The sequence below is a fragment of the Arachis hypogaea genome, chromosome 1, assembly GCF_003086295.3.
Source record: "Arachis hypogaea cultivar Tifrunner chromosome 1, arahy.Tifrunner.gnm2.J5K5, whole genome shotgun sequence".
Taxonomy (NCBI): domain Eukaryota; kingdom Viridiplantae; phylum Streptophyta; class Magnoliopsida; order Fabales; family Fabaceae; genus Arachis; species Arachis hypogaea.
In genome coordinates, this window is record NC_092036.1 from 12,585,036 (window position 1) to 12,609,635 (window position 24,600).

General features: G+C 38.4%; 1 protein-coding gene across 1 annotated transcript; it reads left to right on the top strand.

Moving 5' to 3' along the window:
* Positions 1-1,173: 1,173 nt before the first annotated feature.
* On the top strand, positions 1,174-1,602 carry LOC114927435 (secreted RxLR effector protein 161-like). Its single transcript, XM_029297285.1, has one exon. It carries the CDS (start codon positions 1,174-1,176, stop codon positions 1,600-1,602), a length of 429 nt encoding a protein of 142 aa, XP_029153118.1.
* The last annotated feature ends 22,998 nt before the right edge of the window (positions 1,603-24,600 follow it).

A 24,600-nucleotide genomic window follows, 5' to 3' on the forward strand; every position in this document is an offset into this window, starting at 1 on the left:
CTCTATACCCAGTGCTATTTTAGATGATGATGTAGGAAGTAAAGCAGAAGCAAGTCCTCAAGTAAATCAAGCAAATGCCAAATCCGTTCCAGCTGTGAAAAACGTCAGTCCAAAAACTACTCCTCAGAATGAAGGAGACATTTCCATTTTGTCTCCTGACTAGGCCAGAGAATCCAGAATTGTGAACTCACTAGAACCTTACCAAAGTCATAACCTGAATCATCTTCTCAAAAGCCACGTGAATGGAAGTTTTTGAGGAATTATTCTCATGAATTCATCGTTGGAGATCCTTCACAAGGCATAACCACTAGGTCCTCAAGAAAGAAGCAAGTGGAATCTAACAACGTTGCTTTCTTGTCCCAATTAGAATTTCTCAATGTGAAACAAGCTCTTGAAGATCCCTCTTAGGTGAAAGCAATGAAAGAAGAGCTAAACCAATTTAAGAAAAATGAGGTTTGGATACTTGTACCGTACATGAATAGTAAAATGGTAACCGGTACTAAGTGGATTTTCAAAAATAAATTGGGTGAATATGGTAGTGTTGTTCGTAACAAGGCTAGATTGGTGGCCCAAGGTTACGATCAAGAGAAAGGCATTGACTTTGATGAGTCATTTGTCCTGGTAGCAAGAATGGAAGCAATTCGGTTGCTACTTGCCTATGCTGCCCACAAGGATTTTAAAATGTTCTAAATGGATGTTAAATGTACCTTTTTAAATGGATTTATTGATAGAGAAGTATTTGTAACTCAACCCCCCAGTTTTGAAAATAAAGATTTTCCTAATAATGTTTTTAAACTTTCAAAGGCCCTTTATGGCCTTAGGCAAGCTCCAAGAGCTTGGTATGAAAGACTTAGTGCATTCTTATTGAAAAATAAATTTTAAAGGGGTATTACCGATACTACTTTATTTATAAAAGCATCTAATGATGATATTTTACTTGTTCAAGTTTATGTGGATGATATTGCGTTTGGATTGGCAAATGAATCCTTGTGTGAAGAGTTTGGAAAACTAATGACTAGTGAGTTTGAAATGAGTTTGATGGGAGAATTAACTTTCTTTCTTGGACTTCAAATCAAACAAACTCCTAGTGGCATCTTTATTCACCAAGAAAAATATGCCAAAGAATTAATAAAGAAATTTGGTTTAGAAAACTCCAAACCAATTGGTACTCCCATGCATCCAAATACTAAACTTGACAAGGATGAAAATAGCAAAGATGTTGATGAAACAAGATATAGAGGAATGATAGGATCTCTTATGTATCTTATATCCTCTAGGCCGGACATTGTTCAAAGTGTGGGTGTATGCTCTAGATTTCAATCTCACGTAAAAGAGTCACATATTTCAGCCGTTAAGAGAATCATTAGATATATAAAAGGCATATGTGATCTTGGCTTGTGGTATCTTAAATCTAATGAGTTTGATGTAATAGGGTATTGTGATGCAGATTATGTGGGAGATCGTGTGGATAGGAGAAGCACTTCGGGGATGTGTTGTTTTCTTGGGAACTTCCTAAATATGTGGTCAAGCAAAAAGCAAGCCACTGTTGCTTTATCCACAGTTGAAGCTGAATATATATCAACATTTGCTTGTTACTCATAATTAATTTGGCTTAAAACTCACTTGAAGATTACAAACTGAAATTAATAGTATTCCCTTATTTTGTGATAATATGAGTGCTATAAATATTTCAAAAAATCATGTGTTGCACTCTAGAACTAAGCACATTGAAGTGAGATATCATTTCATTAGAGAACATGTGCAAAAGGAAACTATTGATATTTAATTTGTAAAATCTGAAGAGCAATTGGCTGATATTTTCACTAAACCTCTGTATGAAGATAGATTTTGCAAGCTAAGAATAGAACTGGGAATGATTGATTTTAGTTCTGTTGATAAATGATGATTTTGTGCTCTCTATGTTATTTTGTCTTGTAGGTAGCAGGGAGACTAGTGCACAAAATTGTGATCTCTAACAATGGCATTCAACTTGGTATGCGCATCTACTAACTCAGCACTTTCTTCACAACTTCGCACAACTAACCAGCAAGTGCACTGGGTCGTCCAAGTAATAAACTTTACGTGAGTAAGGGTCGATCCCACGGAGATTGTTGGTATGAAGCAAGCTATGGTCATCTTGTCGATCTCAATTAGGCGAATAATAAATGGTTATGGAGTTTTCGAATAATAATAATAATAAATAAACAGAAAATAAAGATAGAAATACTTATGTAAATCATTGGTAAGAATTTCAGATAAGTATATGGAGATGCTGTGTTCCTTTTGGATCTCTGCAACATACTGCTTTCATACTTTCAATCCTTCTTACTCCTTTCCATGGTAAGCTGTATGTAGGGCATCACCGTTGTCAATGGCTACATCCCATCCTCTTAGTGAAAAACGTCCAAATGCTCTGTCCCGGCACGGCTAATCATCTTTTGGTTCTCGATCATGTCGGAATAGAATCCATTGATTCTTTTGCATTTGTCATCACGCCCAACAATCGCGAGTTTGAAGCTCGTCACAGTCATTCAATCCCTGAATCCTACTCGGAATACCACAGACAAGGTTTAGACTTTCTGGATTCTCATGAATGCCACCATCAATTCTAGCTTATACCACGAAGATTCTAATTAAGGAATCCAAGAGATATGCGCTCGGTCTAAGGTAAAACGGAGGTGGTTGTCAGTCACACGTTCATAGGTGAGAATGATGATGAGTGTCACGAATCATCACATTCATCATGGTGAAGTGCAACGAATATCTTAGAACAGGAATAGACTGAATTGAATAGAAAATAGTAGTAATTGCATTGAAACTCGAGGTACAGCAGAGCTCCACACCCTTAATCTATGGTATGTAGAGACTCCATCGTTGAAAATACATAAGTGATGAAGGTCCAGGCATGGCCGAATGGCCAGCCCCCAAAACGTGATCACAGGATCAAAAATACAATCCAGGATGTTGAAGAACTGAAGATTGATGGTTTAGAAGTTATAGTAAACTCTCGTTGTAAGTATAGTTACTAAACCAAGCAATCAACCTTTCTTACAAACATTTTGGTTGTCACAAGTAACAAACCCCTAAATAAATTGATAACCGAAGTATTTAAACCTCGGGTCGTCTTCTCAAGGAATTGCAGGGAGGTATGTTCTTATTATTGGTTATGAAGATTGTAAATCGGGGTTTTGAAGATGAGGAACAAGTAATTTAAATGGCAAGTAAAATAAACAAATAACTGTAAAATAGACTTTTGGCAAGGTATGAGAAACTGGAATTCCTATCCTAGTTATCCTTATCAATTGTGATGAGAATTGGATTTTTCTCCCCCACTAAGTCAACCTCTAACTATGAAGGTAAGTCAAGTGGATGAATTGATTTTAATTCCTCAGGTCCTAGTCTTTCCTTAGGAAAGGCTAGAGTTATTGGAACTCGAATTAATTTTTGAAGGATCCCAATTTTCAGTCAACAATGAGTTTGACAACTCAAGAGTTACCAATTAATTAACCAAAGCCAAAAGGGAATAAAATCCACTTGAATGAAAATAATTTGGATAAAGCTAAAACATCCATAATATATAAATCTGAAATACCTCAAATTATATTAAATAAAAATGTCAATTCTAACATGGACAATATCATCAGCCAATTGGGCAACATCAATCAAACACAAATAAAAATATCAGAGTAAATAAAAGTAGAAGAGAAACATAAATTATTGAACCTGATGAAGATAAAATAATCCTGAATTGAAAAGAAATCCTAATCCTAAAACCTAAGAGAGAGGAGAGAACCTCCCTCACTAAAAAACTACATCCAAAACCTAAAATTGTGAGTAATGAAAGCATGATTATCAATGAATGCATTCCCCCACTTTATAGCCTCTAATCTGTGTTCTCCGGGCCGAAAACTGGGTCAGAAACAGCCCAGAAATCGCTGATTGTGAAATCTGGTCCGTACAGGTCGCGGCAAAGTGACGCGGAGGCGTCATCCACGCGTCCGCGCGGAATGAGATTCGCAGATGCGATGCGTTCGCGTGGAGCACGCGTTCGTGTCGCCTAACTGTACGGCCACTATATTGAATTATATATCAAATCGAAGCTCCGGACGTTAGCTTTCCAACGCAAGTGGAAGCGCATCATTTGGACCTCTGTAGCTCAAGTTATGATCGTTTTAGTGCGAGAGGATCAGGCTGACAGCTTTGCAGTTCCTTCAACTTCTTGTATTCCTTCCACTTTTGCATGCTTCCTTTCCATCCTCTAAGCCATTCCTGCCCTGTAATTCCTGAAATCACTTAACACACATATCAAGGCATTTAATGGTAATAAGAGAGGATTAAATAAAAGGAAATAAAAGTCAAAGAAACATGTTTTCAATCAAAGCACATAATTAGGAAGGCAAATATAAAACCATGCAAATAGTATGAATAAGTGGGTAAAGAGTTGATAAAAACCACTCAATTGAGCACAAGATAAACCATAAAATAGTGGTTTATCAACCTCTCCATACTTAAACATTAGCATGTCCTCATGCTAAGCTCAAGAGAAGCTATAAGAGAGTGAAGAGGAATGGTACAATGTATGAAATGCAACCTATCTATATGAATGCAACTACATGCAGAATGTTTCTACCTACTTGATTAAAAGTAAATAAGCTTTTTCAAGACAAACATGAATCAAATTTCACTAATTCAAATTACACAATAAAAGACAGGTAAACTTGTAAGAAGATAGCTTATGAAAGCAGGGAACATAGAATCAAGCATTGAACCCTCACAGGAAGTGTATATGCACTCTAATCTCTCAAGTGTATAGGGTAATTCACTCTACTCTTCTCTAATCATGCTTTCTAAACTTTGTTCTCCATCTAACCAATCAACAAATATTTAATGTATTAATGCAAACATCATGAGGTCTTTTCAAGGTTGTAATGGGGCCAAGGCAAGGGTGAGGGTATATGTATGGCTAAGTGAGCTATAAATTGAATCTTTGAATAACCTGGGCTATCACCTAACATACATACATTCTATATAACTTCTAAAATCATGCCTAGCTACCCATAATTCCCACTTTTTTATCACATACTCATGCATCAACTTTTCTTTTAATTTGTGTCACATATGCATTGATCTTTTATTAACTTAACATTGGGGTAATTTTGTCCCCTTATTTATTTATTTATTTATATTATATATATATATATATATATTTTTCTCTTTTTTTTCTCTTTTTTTTGAGACATAAAAACTAAAATAACATATCAATGCATATGGAATTTTTAATTTTCTGTTTTACATGAGTAGATACCCAAATTTCCCAATATTCAGAATTAGAAACATGATACATTCCCTTATTAACCCATGTTCCCACAGTTTCCCCACACTTAGTTGATGCATAACCTCTATCTTAAGCTAACCAAAGATTCAATTGGGATATTTAATTTGTTTTTCTGCTTAAGGCTAGTGATGTGGTTATAAAACAGAAGGGGATTAAAAGCTCAAAGTGGCTAACAAGGGTGACATAAAAGGGTAGGCTTTATTTGGGATAAGTGAGTTAATAATCAAATATGGCCTCAATCATATGCAAGCATGTAAATACACTAAACAATGGACATATAGACTGAAACAAAGTAAAGATTGTAATTATAAGGAAGAAAACACACAAGAATAAAATATTATGGTTAAATAATGTAACCATGCAATTAAGCTCAAAATCTCACAGGTTGTGTGTTCTTTGGCTCAAAAATCATTTTCCAAATACAACTTCAAACAAATTTAACAAAATATTTTCAATTTAAATTAGTGAAATACTATAAAAATTTCTTGAAAAAGAAAATATTACTTCAACCAAGTAGTGGCTAAATGCATAATATCAAACAAACATGCAAATGCAATAATTAACAAATTAACATTGGTGTTGAGAAGGGATTAACTAACCCGCAGAGATCGGTATCGACCTCCCCACACTTAAAGATTGCACCGTCCTCGGTGCATGCTGAGATGTGCAGGTGGATGGGGGTTGTGGTTTCTCAACTGGTGCTCTTTTTGTTCCTTTCCTTGCCGGTGGTTTGGGAGTAGCTTTCTCTCTTTACCCTTCTTGGTGGCCATCCTGAAAGGGGAAAAGGAAAGTAATAAGTAAAGCTAGGGGTTCCAGCAAGGAAGAGAATGGGAAATGTGGTAATCAATGCACAGTAAAGAAGAATGACGTTAACACATGGTCATGACTACATGTGAAAAGTCATCAATGGAAATATAGCAAGTGCATGTAATAACAATTAAATGCAAGATTTTATTGGCATGCTGGCAAAGGCATGAGTAGCATAGATCAAGCATTCAATGTTCAAGTTAGATTACCAAGTCTTCCAAACTAACAATATGTTTGTAATGACAATTATAAATAATTAATAAAATATAAAAAGGGTTTTGTGAAACAGGCATGAAAGTAGGATAACAGAAAAGTAGTGCGTGATGCCATACGAACTTTTTCACAAACACATAGCATGCATGGTAAATAAGTTATTGAAAGTGTTAAATTGAACATGCAAGAAACCCTATAAAAATAATATATAATTGTCAAACAGTTCCTTTTAATAATTCACAAGCAAAATGTGGAAAATAATGATCCAAATAAATTTCCAACACCAACATAAAAATGCATGAAAATAAAAAAAAAGAAAGGAGAAAGAAGGAAGAAGAAAAGATAGAAGAGATTAGGATTAGAGAAGAAAAAAATAAGATAATTGGCGCTGATCTGGATAAGTTGTGCGGCGCAGGTGACGCGGACGCGTGGTGCACGCGAACGTGTGGGGTGTGATGAATTCAAGTGACGCGGACGCGTGACTCGAATTGTGCTAGTGGCGCGAGGGTAGCCTCGCTCACGCACAACTCTCTGTTTAAATGCATTTTTGCCAAAAATCTAGGGTGACGCGGTCGCGTGGTCGACGCGATCGCGTGGATGGCGTAAACTTGAAATCGGCGCGGACGCGTGGGGCACGCGTACGCATGGCAGGGCTTGTGCTTCTAGCATGAATCTAGCCCAATTCTAGCTCAACTTTCAGCCATACACCCTTTTTACGTCGATTTCAGGGCACGCGTTCGCGTGGGTGACGCGGACGCGTGGGAGGCATTTTTCCCACATGATGCGGACGCGTCAGCAATACGGTCGCGTCGGTCAAATTGTGCCAAAGGCATGCCTCCAGCCACGCTCTTGCGTGACTCTCTGTTCAATTTATTTTCTCTCTAATGCACATACGACGCGAACGCGTTGGCGACGCTTATGCATCGGCGACGCTTACGCGTCGCTTGCGTAATTTTTTTTATGATTATGCAGTATGCAGAGTGCAATGCTGAATATGAATGCTATGCATGATTCCAGGTTCAATAAAGTAAAATAAAACTCAAAAACAAATAAAACTAAATAAAATTAAAATTGCAAAAGGAACGATCATACCATGGTGGGTTGTCTCCCACCCAGCACTTTTAGTTAAAGTCCTTAAGTTGAACATTCTGGTGAGCTCCTTGTCATGGTGGCTTATGCTTGTACTGATCTAGGAATCTCCACCAGTGTTTGGAATGTCAGAATCCTCTAGGGTCCCAAACAAGGTACGTAAAGCCCTTACGTGAGTTCAAAAAGGCTTCAAGGCTCCCGGAGTGTTGAATGTCGGGATAGATTCCAAGATCCCAAACTCTACTTTTACACCCATCTTTGTCTTGATCTGCATTTTTCCAGCCGGGTGGTGAGTAGTCTGAATTCTCACTGGTGTGACCAATCAGCTTCCGAGATCCTTGCAATTGAACATGATACCAATCCGTGCACTTCAAGTAGAAGCGTGGAACCTTATTGAACCTTGTGCACCAGCTCTGAGTATGAGCCATTTCCCCTTTACTCTTAAAGCCGTAAAGAGCTCTAAGCTGGCCGTCTGTTTCAAGTAAACCATATTCAAGTGGAAAAATAAAGATAAGAGTCAAGGATTTTACCCACTTGAAGTCTATGTTGGTTGGTAATGGCCTTGGGATCAGTGTTTTTAGTGGTTCTGCAAGCTCTACTCCCTTGTGGTTTTCAGTGAATTCATCCACCTCTTTGCAAATTTCTTCAACTTCACCCATGTCTTGATCATAGTCATTGATATCTTCCTCATCACTTGAGTCATAAACAGGAGGTTGAGAAAAGTCGACCTCTGCATCATCTTCATATTCACTTGGGGAAAATTCTTCCATCTCTAAGAATTCACTTGCGGATGCAAGTTCGTTACTCAGAGAACTTGACTTGTGATCATCATCATCAAGGAAACATGTGTCTTGGGTAATTCCGTCTAGTTCCCCATAAGATATCTGCATTGGGGGCTGCGCAACATCCTCTTAGCATCAATTGTAACATCCTTGACGGAATTCTCCACAACTCTGGATTCAGGTGGCGGTTCGGCATCTCCTAAATCTTCAACCAACTATTATTCTTCTACAATGACAGCTTCCTCTATTTGTTCCAGTACGAAGTTATGCTCTATGCTGTCCACTGGAGCTTCTAGTGTCTTTTTCGTGCTGCGTTCTTTATTGGATTTTCCACATGAAGCCATGGGAGTCTGTTGAGTGCTTGAACGTTTGGAAGATAATTAATTTATTGCCTGCTCTAGTTGATGAATGGTTGCAATAAATTATTTTACTGATTTTTCGATGCGAACCTGTGATTCTTGGCTTGATTGATATGGACATGGTGCATAGGAGAGTGGTGGTTCTTGGGAGTAATTGGATTGGCGTTGGGGTGGATAAGGATCACGTGGTAGTGAATGGCGAAAAGAGACTTGTGAGTGTGGTGGTTCGAAGTTATGTCGAAGGGATGGTTTCTGAGCACAGGGTGGGCTTGTTGGTAGCTATAAGGCGGTCCACCGAATCTATCAGTTGGGTATGCATTGTAGAATGGCCTTTGTCCATGATATCCAGGATGATGTTGTTGCCTAAAGGGTTGATCGGATCCTTGTGGCTCCATCCATCTTTGATTGCTTAGACCTTGATGCATAGTCCTGTTATAGCTTCCATTCCTTGCAACAAAATTAGAACCAAACTCAAAGCGAGAGGGGTGAGAATTCATAATAGATATCAGAAATAAGAGGGAAGAGAGAAAACAAATAAACAAGTAAAAGAAAAATATTTTTTTTGAAAAATATTTACAATAACCAATAATAAGGCACACATTTGCAATTCCCCGGCAACGGCGCCATTTTTGAAGAACTGAAGATTGATGGTTTAGAAGATATAGTAAACTCTCGTTGTAAGTATAGTTACTAAACTAAGCAATCAACCTTTCTTACAAACGTTTTGGTTGTCACAAGTAACAAACCCCTAAATAAATTGATAACCGAAGTATTTAAACCTCGGGTTGTCTTCTCAAGGAATTGCAGGGAGGTATGTTCTTATTATTGGTTATGAAGATTGTAAATCGGGGTTTTGAAGATGAGGAACAAGTAATTTAAATGGCAAGTAAAATAAACAAATAACTGCAAAATAGACTTTTGGCAAGGTATGAGAAACTGGAATTCCTATCCTAGTTATCCTTATCAATTGTGATGAGAATTGGATTTTTCTCCCACTAAGTCAACCTCTAACTATGAAGGTAAGTCAAGTGGATGAATTGATTTTAATTCCTCAGGTCCTAGTCTTTCCTTGGGAAAGGCTAGAGTTATTGGAACTCGAATTAATTCTTGAAGGATCCCAATTTTCAGTCAACAATGAGTTTGACAACTCAAGAGTTACCAATTAATTAACCAAAGCCAAAAGGGAATAAAATCTACTTGAATGAAAATAATTTGGATAAAGCCAAAACATCCATAACATATAAATCTGAAATACCTCAAATTATATTAAATAAAAATGTCAATTCTAACATGGACAATATCATCAGCCAATTGGGCAACATCAATCAAACACAAATAAAAATATCAGAGTAAATAAAAGTAGAAGAGAAACATAAATTATTGAACCTGATGAAGATAAAATAATCCTGAATTGAAAAGAAATCCTAATCCTAAAACCTAAGAGAGAGGAGAGAACCTCCCTCACTAAAAAACTACATCTAAAACCTAAAATTGTGAGTAATGAAAGCATGATTATGAATGGATGCTTTCCCCCCACTTTATAGCCTCTAATATGTGTTCTCTGGGCTGAAAACTGGGTCAGAAACAGCCCAGAAATCGCGGCAAAGTGACGCGGTGGCGTCATCTACGCGTCCGCGCGGAATGAGATTCGCAGATGCGATGCGTCCGCGTGGAGCGCGCGTTCGTGTTGCCTAACTGTATGGCCACTATGTCGAATTATATATCAAATCGAAGCCCCGGACATTAGCTTTCCAACGCAAGTAGAACCGCATCATTTTGACCTCTATAGCTCAAGTTATGATCGTTTTAGTGCGAGAGGGTCAGGCTGACAGCTTTGCAGTTCCTTCAACTTCTTATATTCCTTCCACTTTTGCATGCTTCCTTTCCATCCTCTAAGCCATTCCTGCCCTGTAATTCCTGAAATCACTTAACACACATATCAAGGCATCTAATGGTAATAACAGAGGATTAAATAAAAGGAAATAAAAGCCAAAGAAGCATGTTTTCAATCAAAGCACATAATTAGGAAGGCAAATATAAAACCATGCAAATAGTATGAATAAGTGGGTAAAAAGTTGATAAAAATCACTCAATTGAGCACAAGATAAACCATAAAATAGTGATTTATCATATGTCTAATACAATAATAAAATGTCTTATTTATACTAGATTAGCTATTAGGGTTTACAAAAATAGGTAATTAATGTAGAAATCTACTTCTGGGGCCTACTTGGTGTGTGCTTGGGCTGAGCTTGAGCTTTAAACGTGCAGAGACTTCTTTTGGAGTTGAACACCAAGTTGTAACGTGTTTTTGGCGTTCAACTTTGGTTCGTGACGTGTTTCTGGCGTTTGACTCCAGAATGCAGCATGGAACTGGCGTTGAGCGCTAGTTTGCGTCATCTAATCTCGAATAAAGTATGACTTATTATATATTGCTGGAAAGCTCTAGATGTCTACTTTCCAACACCGTTGAGAGCGCGCCATTTGGAGTTTTGTATCTCTAGAAAATCCATTTCGAGTGCAGGGATGTTAGAATCCAACAGCATCAGCAATCCTTTGTCAGCCTTCTATCAGAGTTTTGCTCAGGTCCCTCAATTCCAGCCAGAAATTACCTGAAATCACAGAAAAGCACACAAACTCATAGTAAATTCCAGAAATGTGAATTTAGCATAAAAACTAATGAAAGCATCCCTAAAAGTAGCTAGATCCTACTAAAATCTACCTAAAAACAATGCCAAAAAGCGTATAAATTATCCGCTCATCACAATCCCAAACTTAAATTGTTGCTTGTCCCCAAGCAACTGAAAATCAAATAGGATAAAAAGAAGAGAATATACTATAAATCTCAAAATATAAATGAATATTAGTTCTAATTAGATGAGCGGGACTTGTAGCTTTTTGCTTCTGAACAGTTTTGGCATCCCACTTTATCCTTTGAAGTTTAGAATGATTGGCATCTATAGGAACTTAGAATTTTAGATAGTGTTATTGATTCTCCTAGTTAAGTTTGTTGATTCTTGAACACAACTACTTTTATGAGTCTTGGCCGTGGCCCTAAGCACTTTATTTTCCAATATTACCACCGGATACATAAATGCCACAGACACATGACTGGGTGAACCTTTTCAGATTGTGACTCAGCTTTGCTAAAGTCCCAAGTTAGAGGTGTCCAGGGTTCTTAAGCACACTCTTTTTGCTTTGGATCACGACTTTAACCACTCAGTCTCAATCTTTTTACTTGGACTTGCATGCCACAAGCACATGGTCAGGGACAGCTTGATTTAGCCGCTTAGGCTTGGATTTTATTTCCTTGGGCCCTCCTATCCATTGATGCTCAAAGCCTTGGATCCTTTTTACCCTTGCCTTTTGGTTTTAAGGGCTATTGGCTTTTTCTGCTTGCTTTTTCTTTTTCTTTCTATTTATTTTTTTTTCTCGCCACTTTTTTTTCACAAGCTTTTGCTATTCACTGCTTTTTCTTGCTTCAAGAATCAAATTTATGATTTTTCAGATTATCAGTAACATTTCTCTTTGTTCATCATTCTTTCAAGAGCCAACAATTTTAACATTCATAAACAACAAGATCAAAACTATGCACTGTTCAAGCATTCATTTAGAAAACAAAAAGTATTGTCACCACATCAATATAATTAAACTAATTTCAAGAACAATTTCGAAACTCTTGTACTTTTTGTTCTTTTACATTAAAAACATTTTTCATTTAAGAGAGGTGAAGGATTCATGGAATTATTCATAGCCTTAAGACATAGTTACTAAATACTAATGATCATGTAATAAAGACATAAAACATAGACAAACATATAGCATAAAATCGAAAAACAGAGAATTAAGAACAAGGAAGTTAAGGAATGAGTCCACCTTAGTGAGGGTGGCGCCTTCTTGAAGGACCAATGGTACTTTGAGCTCCTCTATGTCTCTTCCTTGCCTTTGTGGCTTGATCCCTAGTGATTTTGGTGCTCCTATCCTTAGTTGCTCCCAATAATTGTATGGAGGAAAATGTATCCCCTGAGGTATCTCAGGGATTTCTTGATGAGGGAATTCCTCATGCTCTTGTTGAGGTCCATGAGTGGCTCTCTTGATGTGCAGTCAAATGCTTTACTACTGAGCTATGGACCTTTGAGATGAATTTTTCCATTTCCTATGACTCAGAGGTGGAAGCGATTGCCTTCCCTTTCCTCTTTCTTGAGGTTTCTCTGGCCTTAGGTGCCATCAATGGTTATGGAAAAACAAAAAGCTATGCTTTTACCACACCAAACTTAGAATGTTGCTCGCCCTCGAGCAAAAAAAGAAAGAATGGAAGAAGAAGAAGATATGGAGGAGAGGGAGAGATGGGTATGTTTTGGCCATATGGGTGGGATTGGGTGGGAAAGGATGGATGGATGTGAGTGGTGAAGAGGTGATGGGGAAGATAGATTGAGGTGATTGGTGAAGAAGAGAGAAGGTGAGTTGAGGTAGGTGGGGATCCTGTGGGGTCCACAGATCCTGAGGTGTCAAGGATTTACATCCCTGTACCAATGAGGCACGTAAAATGCCATTTGCATACAATCCTGGCGTTCAATGCCAAATTGATGCTTGTTTCTGGCGTTGAATGCCAGCTTCATACTTGTTTTGGGCGTTCAACGCCCATTTGCAGCATGTTTCTGGCGTTCAGTGCCAGCTTTCCTCAGGGTGTATTCCTGGCATTTAAACGCCAGGATGTTGCTTATTTCTGGCATTCAATACCAGATCCATGCTCTGTTCTGGCGTTGAACGCCAGCTAGATGCTCCTTACTAGCGTTTAAACGCCAGTAAGCCCTTCCTCCAGGGTGTACTTTTTCTTCTGCTGTTTTTTATTCTGTTTTTAATTTTAGTATTTATTTTGTGACTCCACATGATCATGAACCTAATAAAACATAAAAGAACAATAAGAGAAAAATAAAATTAGATAAATAAAAATTGGGTTGCCTCTCAATAAGCACTTCTTTAATGTCAATAGCTTGACAGTGGGCTCTCATGGAGTCTCACAGGTGATCAGGTCAATGTTGTAGACTCCCAACACCAAACTTAGAGTTTGGATGTGGGGATTCAACACCAAATTTAGAGTTTGGTTGTGGCCTCTCAACACCAAACTCAGAATTTTATTGTGGGGGCTTTGTTTGACTCTGCACTGAGAGAAGCTTTTCATGCTTCCTCTCCATTGTTACAGAAGAACACCCTTGGGTCTTAAACACAAGGTAGTCCCCATTCAATTAAAAGACTAATTCTCCTCTGTTAACATCTATCACAGCGCCTGCTGTGGCTAGGAAAGGTCTTCCAAGGATGATGCATTCATCTTCCTCATTCCTAGTGTCTAAGATTATGAAATCAGCAGGGATGTAAAGGCCTTCATCCTTCACTAACGCGTCCTCTACCAATCCATAAGCTTGTCTTACTGACTTGTCTGCCATTTACAATGAGAATATGGCAGGTTGTACCTCAATGATCCCCAGCTTCTCCATTACAGAGAGTGGCATAAGATTTATGCCTGAGCCTAGGTCACACAGAGCCTTCTCAAAGGTCATGGTGCCTATGGTAAAGATTATTAAGAATTTGCCAGGATCTTGTCTCTTTTGAGGTAAAGTTTGGTGAATCCATTTATCTAGTTCATTAATGAGCAAGGGAGGTTCACCTTCCCAAGTCTCATTACCAAACAATTTGGCATTCAGCTTCATGATGGCTCCTAGATATTGAGCAACTTGCTCTCCATTTACATTTTCATCCTCTTCAGAGGAAGAATAGTCTTCAGAGCTCATGAATGGCAAAAGGAGGTTTAATGGAATCTCTATGGTCTCTATATGAGCCTCAGATTCTTTTAGGTCCTCAATAGGGAACTCCTTCTTGCTTGAGAGACGTCCCATGAGGTCTTCCTCATTGGGATTCACGTCCTCTCCTTCCTCTCTAGGTTCGGCCATGTTGATTATGTCAATGGCCTTGCACTCTCTTTTTGGATTCTCTTCAGTGTTGCTTGGGAGAGTACTAGGAGGAGTTTCAGTGATTTTCTTACTCAGCTGGCCCACTTGTGCCTCTAGATTTCTAATGGAGGACATTGTTTCACTCATGAAACTTAAAGTGGCCTTAGACAGATCAGAGACTAAGTTTGCTAAGTTAGAGGTTCTCTGCTCAGAATTCTCTATCTGTTGCTGAGAAGATAATGGATAAGGCTTGCTATTGCTTAGCCTATTTCTTCCACCATTATTAAATCCTTGTTGAGGCTTTTTTTGATCCTTCCATGAAAAATTTGGATGATTTCTCCAGGAGAAATTATAGGTGTTTCCCTAAGGTTCACCCATGTAATTTACCTCTGCCATTGCAGGGTTCTCAGGATCATAAGCTTCTTCTTCAAAAGATGCCTCTTTAGTACTGTTGGATGCATTTTGCCATCCATTCAGACTTTGAGAAATCATGTTGACTTACTGAGTCAACATTTTGTTCTGAGCCAATATGACATTCAGAGCATCAATTTCAAGAACTCCCTTCTTTTGAGGCGTCCCATTGTTCATGGAATTTCTCTCAGAAGTGTACATGAACTGGTTATTTGTAACCATGTCAATAAGTTCTTGAGGTTCTGCAGGCGTTTTCTTTAGGTGAATGGATCCACCTGCAGAATGGTCCAATGACATCTTGGAGAACTCAGATAGACCATAATAGAATATATCCAGAATGGTCCACTCTGAAAGCATGTCAGAAGGAAACCTTTTGGTCATCTGTTTGTATCTTTCCCAAGCTTCATAGAGGGATTCACCATCTTTTTGTTTGAAAGTCTGAACATCCACTCTAAGCTTGCTCAGCTTTTGAGGAGGAAAGAACTTAGCCAAGAAGGCCGCGACCAGCTTATCCCAGGAGTCTAGGCTATCTTTAGGTTGTGAATCCAACCATATTCTAGCTATGTCTCTTACAGCAAAGGGGAAAGGCATGAGCCTGTAGACTTCAGGATCTACTCCATTAGTCTTAACAGTCTCACAGATCTGCAAGAACTCAGTTAAAAACTGGTAGGGATCTTCTGATGGAAGTCCATGGAACTTGCAGTTCTGTTGCAGTAGAGCAACTAGTTGAGGTTTCAGCTCAAAATTGTTTGCTTCTTCCATCAAATTTGGAAGTTGGTGTAGTATAGTCACCAAGCATCTTCCTTGCATTATTATTTTCGGCTGCCATCTCCTCTTCCTTTTCGAAAATTTCTGTAAGGTTGTCTCTGGACTGTTGTAATTTAGCTTCTCTTAGTTTCCTCTTCAGAGTGCTTTCAGGTTTAGGATCTGCCTCAACAAGAATATTCTTGTCCCTGTTCCTGCTCATATAAAAAAGAAGGGAACAGAAAATAATAATAGGGATCCTTTTTACCACAGTAGAGAGATTCCTTTATGTTAGTAGAAGAAGAAAGAAATAGAAGAAGGAAAAGGTAAGAATCCAAACACAAGAGTGAAGATAGGTTCAGATTCTTGAGATGAAGAGAAGTGTTAGTAAATAAATAAATAAATAGAAGAAGATGAGAGGGAGAGAATTCGAAAATTAATTTTGAAAAAGGGTTAGTGATTTTCGAAAATTAAGAGAAGAAATAAAATTAAAATTAAAATTTAAAACAATTAGTTAATTAAAAGAATTTTAAAAAAGAGGGAGGTAATTTTCGAAAATTAGAGAGCTAAAATTAGTTAGGTGGTTTTGAAAAAGATAAGATATAGTTAAACAAACAAAGAGTCAACTAGTTAGTTGAAAAATATTTGAAATTTAATTTTGAAAAGATAAGAAGTTGGAAGATATTTTGAAATCAAATTTTTGAAAAAGATAAAATTTTGAAAAAGATATGATAGAAAAGATATTTTGAAAAAGAATTGATTTTTTAAAATTAAAATTTGATTATTTGACTAATAAGAAACTAAAAGATATGATTCTAGAATTTAAAGATTGAACATTTCTTAACAAGAAAGTAACAAACTTCAAATTTTTGAATCAATCTCATTAATTGTTAGTAAAGTTTTTGAAAATCATGAATTAAAGATAAGAAAAAGATTTTAAAATTCAAATTAAAATTTTTCGAAAAATAGTAAGAAAAAATGAAAAAGATTTGATTTTTGAAAAAGTTTTGAAAAGATAAGATTTTTAAATTTGAAAATTTGACTTAACTTATGAGAAATAGTTAAGTTTTAAATTTTTTTTGACTAAGTCAACTCAAATTTTTGAAATTTATGAGAGAAAAAAGGAAAAGATATTTTATTTTGATTTTTGAATTTTTAATGATGAGAGAGAAAAACAACAAAAATGACTTACAACATGAAAATTATGAATCAAAATACATGATGCATGCAAGAACACTATGAATGTCAAGATGAACACCAAGAACACTTTGAAGATCAAGATGAACATCAAGACTTATTTTTGAAAAATTTTCAAGAAAAGAAAAACATGCAAGACACCAAACTTAGAAATTCTCAATGCTTAGACACTATGAATGCAAAAAGGCATATGAAAAACAACAAAAAACATAAAACAAGAAAATATCAAGATAAAACTAGATGACTTACCAAAAACAACTTGAAGATCATGAAGAACACTATGAATGCATGATTTTTCGAAAAATGCAAGAACAAGATGAATATGCAATTGACACCAAACTTAAAACATAACACAAGACTCAAACAAGAATCACAAAATATTTTTGGTTTTTATGATTTTATAATTTTTTTTGTATATTTTCTTTTATTTTTCAAAATTTTATAGGAAAAAGAAAATACAAAATTCAAAAATTTTTTAATAAGAATTCCAGGAATCTTTCAATTTTAGCCTAAAGCTCCAATTCAAGGGTTGGACATGGCTTAATAGCCAGCCAGCTTTAAGATATAAATCAGGCATGCAATAGCTGAAACTTCATGTAACTCCATATACATGCCTTTTATGTTGACAAGTGGAAGCCTCAATCCAAAAGAATTTGGATCTGGCTTTATAGCCAGCCAGGCTTCAACATGTTACCATGAAACTCTAGAATTCATTCTTAAAAATTTAGAATAATTTTCGAAAACAAAGGGAAAATTTTTTTTTGAAAATTTTTTGAAAATAAAACAAAAAGAAAATTACCTAATCTAAGCAACAATATGAACCATCAGTTGTCCATACTCGAACAATCTCCGGCAACGGTGCCAAAGACTTGGTGCACGAAATTGTGATCTCTAACAATGGCATTCAACTTGGTATGCGCACCTACTAACTCAGCACTTTCTTCACAATTTCGCACAACTAACCAGCAAGTGTACTAGGTCGTCCAAGTAATAAACCTTACGTGAGTAAGGGTCGATCCCACGGAGATTGTTGGTATGAAGTAAGCTATGGTCATCTTGTAGATCTCAGTTAGGCGAATAATAAATGGTTATGGAGTTTTCGAATAATAATAATAAATAAATAGAAAATAAAGATAGAAATACTTATGTAAATCATTGGTAAGAATTTCAGATAAGTATATGGAGATGCTGTGTTCCTTTTGGATCTCTGCAACATACTGCTTTCATACTTTCAATCCTTCTTACTCCTTTCCATGGCAAGCTGTATGTAGGGCATCACCGTTGTCAACGGCTACATCCCATCCTCTCAGTGAAAAAGGTCCAAATGCTCTGTCCCAGCACGGCTAATCATCTGTCGGTTCTTGATCATGTCGGAATAGAATCTATTGATTCTTTTGCGTTTGTCATCACGCCCAACAATCGCGAGTTTGAATCTCGTCACATTTATTCAATCCCTGAATCCTACTCGGAATACCACAGACAAGGTTTAGACTTTCTGGATTCTCATCAATGCCGCCATTAATTCTAGCTTATACCACAAAGATTCTGATTAAGAAATCCAAGAGATATGCGCTCGGTCTAAGGTAGAACGGAGGTGGTTGTCAGTCACGCGTTCATAGGTGAGAATGATGATGAGTGTCACGAATCATCACATTCATCATGGTGAAGTGCAACGAATATCTTAGAACAGGAATAGACTGAATTGAATAGAAAATAGTAGTAATTGTATTGAAACTCGAGGTACAGCAGAGCTCTACACCCTTAATCTATGGTGTGTAGAGACTCCACCGTTGAAAATACATAAGTGATGAAGGTCCAGGCATGGCCGAATGGCCAGCCCCCAAAATGTGATCACAGGATCAAAAATACAATCCAGGATGTCTAATACAATAATAAAATGTCTTATTTATACTAGATTAGCTACTAAGGTTTACAGAAATAGGTAATTAATGCAGAAATCCACTTCTGGGGCCCACTTGGTGTGTGCTTGGGCTGAGCTTGAGCTTTACACGTGCAGAGGTGACAAACCCCATTTTAAGGGTTTATCTTGTGCTAATTTCAAAGGGGTTTATCAATGATTTCACACACTTTCTGCATGAAAATACAAGGAATTGCATTCTTTTCCTAGTTTTGCCTCATGAATGAAAACATGCTTATTTTGCACTAAAATAGATACATTTCTAATCTTCTCTTGATGCCATTCGATGCCGTGACTTGTGTGTTAAGTGGTTTCAGGATATAGAGTAGGAATGGACAGGAAAAGAAAAGGAAGACGGGTGCAAAAGGAAGAAAGCATGAGAATTAGGCTTTGGAAATTTCCACATGGGCGCGTGCGCGCACCTGGCGCGCCCGCGCGGATGAGAGCAACGTGAAGCCGAGACTAAGAGCCAAGCCACGAGCCGGTTTGAGTGGCGGCTAAGCCAGGATCCTCAGGGATGCGCACGCGTACATCACGCCTCCGCGCACAATACAAGACGCCTCAACAGGCGCGTACGCGTACCTTGCGTGTGCGCGCCGATTTGCGAATGTGTTTTTTTTTAAGAAGTCACGTGACTTAAGCATAGAGGTAGTTGAGGATCCCACTTTTGGGAAAATGCTTTGGCGGGAAAAGGCTTAAGAGGACCAAGGGGGCAAGGGTAAAAGACACTTAGTTCATTTTCTAGTTTGGAGATATTTTTGGGGGAGAGAGGAGAGAGGACTCAAGTTCTTACTAGGGTTCTTCTTCATCAAAATTCTGGATTTTTACCCATTCCTTGGTGAGATCCATTGCAACTTTCATTCCACTTTGTTCATGTAATAGGTTTTCTTTTCCAATTTCAAGTTGTAGTTGTAATTGCTAAAATTCCTTGGATCTAGGATTCAACTTTATGATTTTTGGATTCCATTGATGTTTTGAGATTTTGATCCTCATTATTGCTCCTTGACAATTGTTTGTTGTTAATTCCTTGTATTGCAATATCTTTAATTCTACTTTTCTCTTCATTTTACTATGACCTTCCTTCTTGCTCATTACATGTTTGATAAAATGTCAACACTAGCTATGGAGTAGAATTTTTACACTTGGCATAGGGTTTGGTCATTGGAATAAGTTGAATAGTTGTGTCAATGGTTGATTTGGAGTTAGGGATTGCCAATTGACTTGGAGTGCACTAAAGCTAGATTCCCATGAGGTGAAGCTAGAACTTGTGACTCAAGTTGATCGTTTTCATTTGATTTTCCTCTACACTTGGGGGATAACTAAATGGAGCAAGACCTAATTGTATTTAACATTGAGTGGACTATAATGATAAGATTTCTAATGCCAACCCTAAGTCAAGTCCTTTTGATAATTGATTGTTTGTTTCTCATTACTTTGCTAAGACCTTCAAAGAACTCAAACAAGGCTTACTAAATCAATAAGATGCACACTTTGGCAATTCCAAGGGAGAACGACTCGGGAGACTAGTACTCTTGGATATAGATTGTAGATTTGTTTGATGATGGATTTTGCGTTGGTTTAGACTATACTACGATTGATCACTTGATAAATTCTATACCGACAAAAATTCATTTGTCAAAATGGCGCCGTTGCCGAGGAATTTGCTTAGTGTGCCATGTTATTGTTTGGATTAAGCGTGTATATATGTACATAGTTGCACTTCATTGTAAATAATTCAAGTGACTAACCCCTCATTCGTTACAATGAATTTCATTTCTCCTTCATTGCATGACGCGTTCACAACCGAATCCGAGCTTAGTCCCTTTTGATCCGGAAATAGAACGGACTTTGTTTCATATTAGACAAGCTCGGAGGCGGCTTAAGTTTGGAAAAGGGGAAGAGGCTTTCACCACCTCAACCACCTTATTAGAAGTGAACATTGAACCGTCACTCAAAGAAGGCATTAATCCTACTTCCATCAATTTCACTAACAAATCTTCTTTTGTTCTAGGTACTAATACCATGGATGCTCCGAGGAGAGTTACTATCAAGGAAGCGGGTGCACCGGATTATGTCCTTCAACCCCTTCACGTAACTCACCCCAACTTGAATGCGAACTTCGAATTGAAGACTGCTTTGATCAACCTCCTACCCAAGTTTCACGGACTTCCCGCACAAGACCCTATTCGACATCTCAAGGACTTCCATCGCATATGCTCGACTACTAGACGGGAAGGGTCCGATGAAGTTGTTATATGGTTGTTTGCTTTCCCTTTCTCTCTCGAGGACAAGGCTAAAGAATGGTTCTACACCCTCTCGAGTGAAGTTACCTCTGATTGGGACTTACTTAGAAGGGGATTCTTGGATAAATTCCTACCTCCGGAAAAGATGGATAGGCTAAGGAAGGAAATGTCTTGTATTGTGCAAGGTGAGACGGAACCACTCTATGAGTATTGGGAACGGTTTCGCAAACTACTAGATGCGTGCCCTAATCACATGATCGACACTCAAGTATTGCTTGGATACATATGTCAAGGGATGCGAGAGCAAGATAGAACCCTCTTGGACACTTCTAGCAATGGTTCTTTGTCCAAATATAAAACCGCGGAGGAGGCATGACAACTTATTATTGACTTAGCCGAATCCAATCAACATATGAGGCGAAGAGTCAACCGTCCAAGGACCGTGAATGAGGTATCAACTAATAGTGAAACCACCGCTCTAACTCAATCCTTGAATGAGATGACATCCATCTTGAAGCAACTCCAATTGAACCAACAACAACAACACCCTCCACCACCTCAACAACACAACCAACAATTGGTCCCTCAAAGAGTATGTGGCATCTGCTCTTGCTACTCTCACTACACGGATGAGTGCCCAAGCCTTCAAGAAGACAATACCTTGGCGGCTACCCACAATTTCTATGACCGCCCCAATCAAGGGTACTACCAAGGCGGTAATCCTAACCAAGGGTACTCTTATCAAGGAGGAGGAAGCTACAACCAAGGAAGTGGACACAATAATCAAAATTGGAGAGACAACCATCAACAAGGGAATAGGGACAACAACAACAATGGAGGAGGTCAAAGATGGGGTAACAACTCACAAAACTTCTCACAAAACCGACCATATAATTCACAAAATCAACCATACAATCAACAAAACCCACAAAGAAACTACCAAGCATATCAACCACCACATCAAAGACCACCACCCAACCAATCACAAGCTTCTCAACTCACATATACAACCACCACCTCCAACCAAGACGAAACACTCCGAACCATTATCCAAGGTCAAAAGGAACTACAAAACACACTTGCTTCCGGTCTCACCGGCCTCACCTCTACACTACAAGCTCTTCTTGCACGCATGGATACACCATCAACTCCCACTCCTCAACCCCCAATCCAAAGTGTCATTCCCTCTCAACCTCAACCAAATCCAAAGGGAGGCATCAATGCCATCACCCTTAGATCCGGTACACAACTAAAAGAGAAGGAAGAAAAGGACTCAAGTCCTATCACAACCACCCAAGAAGAGGAGAGAATAGATATAGAAGAGGTAGTAGAAGAGGAGACACCACAAGCCATAGTTGAGGATGAAGCCCAACCAACAAGGGAGACAACCAAGGCCAAAAGAACCTTGGAAGAAGAAGTTGCTCAACCACTTCCATTTCCAACACTTGCGAAGAAAGCTAAAAAGCGCATAGAACTCGACCCCAAAATGGTAGAAATGTTCAAGAAAGTTGAGGTAACCATCCCCCTCTTTGATGCTATCCATCAAGTTCCTAGATATGCCAAATTCCTCAAGGACTTATGCATAAACAAGGATAGAATTCTTGAATTGGAAACCATCCCATTGGGGAGCTCTATCTCCGCTCTAATGGGAACATTGCCCGAGAAATGTGATGATCCGGGCCCTTGTATGGTCACTTGCACAGTCAATGGAGTTCAATTTAGAGATTGTATGTGTGACCTCGGAGCATGTGTTAGCATCATGCCGCTCTCCGTCTACCGGGTATTGAAGTTTCCACCACTAAAAAGGTCGACGGCAAGATTCGTCCTAGCGGATAAAAGTATAATAACCGTAGCGGGTGTCGCGGAAGATGTGTTGGTGAACATAAAAGGGTTGATGTTTCCGATTGACTTCTATGTCCTTGAAATGCCATCAAGCGAAACCGAGAGAGCATCGTCTATCCTACTTGGAAGACCATTCTTGAGAACTTCTAGATTTAAACTTGATGCTTACTCGGGGAACTACTCATTTGAAATAGATGGGAGAATCGTAAGCTTTAGCCTAGAGGAAGCAATGAAGCATCCACCGGAGAACCACTCTTTATTTCGGTGTGATCCAATCGATAACATAGTGGCCGAAGTGCATCTAGCAAAGTTAGATGAGAAGTATATGGTTGAAGAAGCAAATGAAAAGTCAAGTGAACTAAATACCACACATCATACAAACCATCCGGAAACTCAAACTTCAAAGAATGACAAGAAGATGGAATTGAAGCCACTACCACCTCACTTAAGGTATTCATACCTTGATGAAGCACAAGAGCTACCCGTGATAATTGCACAAGAGCTAACCCCTCAACAAGAAGAAAAATTGCTAAACATATTGAGAAAAAACAAAAGGGCAATCGGGTGGAGTTTGGCGGATCTAGTGGGAATAAGCCCCAAAGTATGCGAGCACCGCATATTCCTTGAAGAAGGAGCAAGACCGGTCCGACAACCTCAAAGGAGACTTAATCCAACCATTCTTGAGGTGGTAAAGAAAGAAGTAACTAAGCTACTTGAAGCAAACATCATCTACCCTATCTCGGATAGCGAATGGGTAAGCCCGGTCCAAGTGGTGCCCAAAAAGTCTGGAGTGACAACAATCAAAAACGAAAGTGGTGAACTTATAGCAACAAGAGTGCAAAATTCTTGGAGAGTATGCATAGACTACCGAAGATTGAATGCGGCCACAAGAAAAGATCACTTCCCATTACCATTTATTGATCAAATGCTTGATCGATTAGCCGGTAAATCATATTATTGTTTTCTTGATGGCTACTCCGGATACTTCCAAATTCATATTGCTCTAGAGGACCAAGAAAAAACCACATTTACTTGCCCCTTTGGGACGTATGCTTACAAGCGTATGCCATTTGGCCTATGCAATGCACTGGCAACGTTCCAAAGATGCATGATGAGCCTATTTGCGGACTTTCTAGAGCAATCAATGGAAGTTTTCATGGATGACTTTAGTGTGTATGGTGATTCATTTGAGCATTGCTTAGGTAACCTTGAAAAAGTCTTAGAGAGATGCACCAAAACAAACCTTGTCTTAAATTTTGAAAAATGTCATTTCATGGTCAAACAAGGCATTGTTTTGGGACACATAGTATCAAAGGAGGGCATCTCCGTAGATCCGGCAAAGATAAATGTCATATCCAGTTTACCTTACCCCTCCTCCGAGAGGGAAGTCCGTTCTTTTCTTGGACATGCAGGATTTTACCGGAGATTCATCAAAGACTTTAGCAAGGTGGCCTTACCTCTCTCTCGATTACTACAAAAAGACACCGAATTTGAGCTAAGCAAGGAATGTATGGAAGCATATGACAAACTCAAAGTAGCATTGACACAAGCTCCTATAGTGCGAGGCCCCAATTGGACTCAACCTTTTGAAATCATGTGCGATGCTTCGAATTATGCGATAGGAGCCGCGTTAGCACAACGCGAGGTTAAGATTCCCTATGTCATAGCTTATGCTTCCAAAACATTAGATGGAGCCCAATCCAACTACACTA

What these genes read in the sequence shown, in the direction of transcription:
- LOC114927435 (XM_029297285.1), top strand. Translation starts at nt 1,174, where the DNA reads ATGCATCCAAATACTAAACTTGACAAGGATGAAAATAGCAAAGATGTT.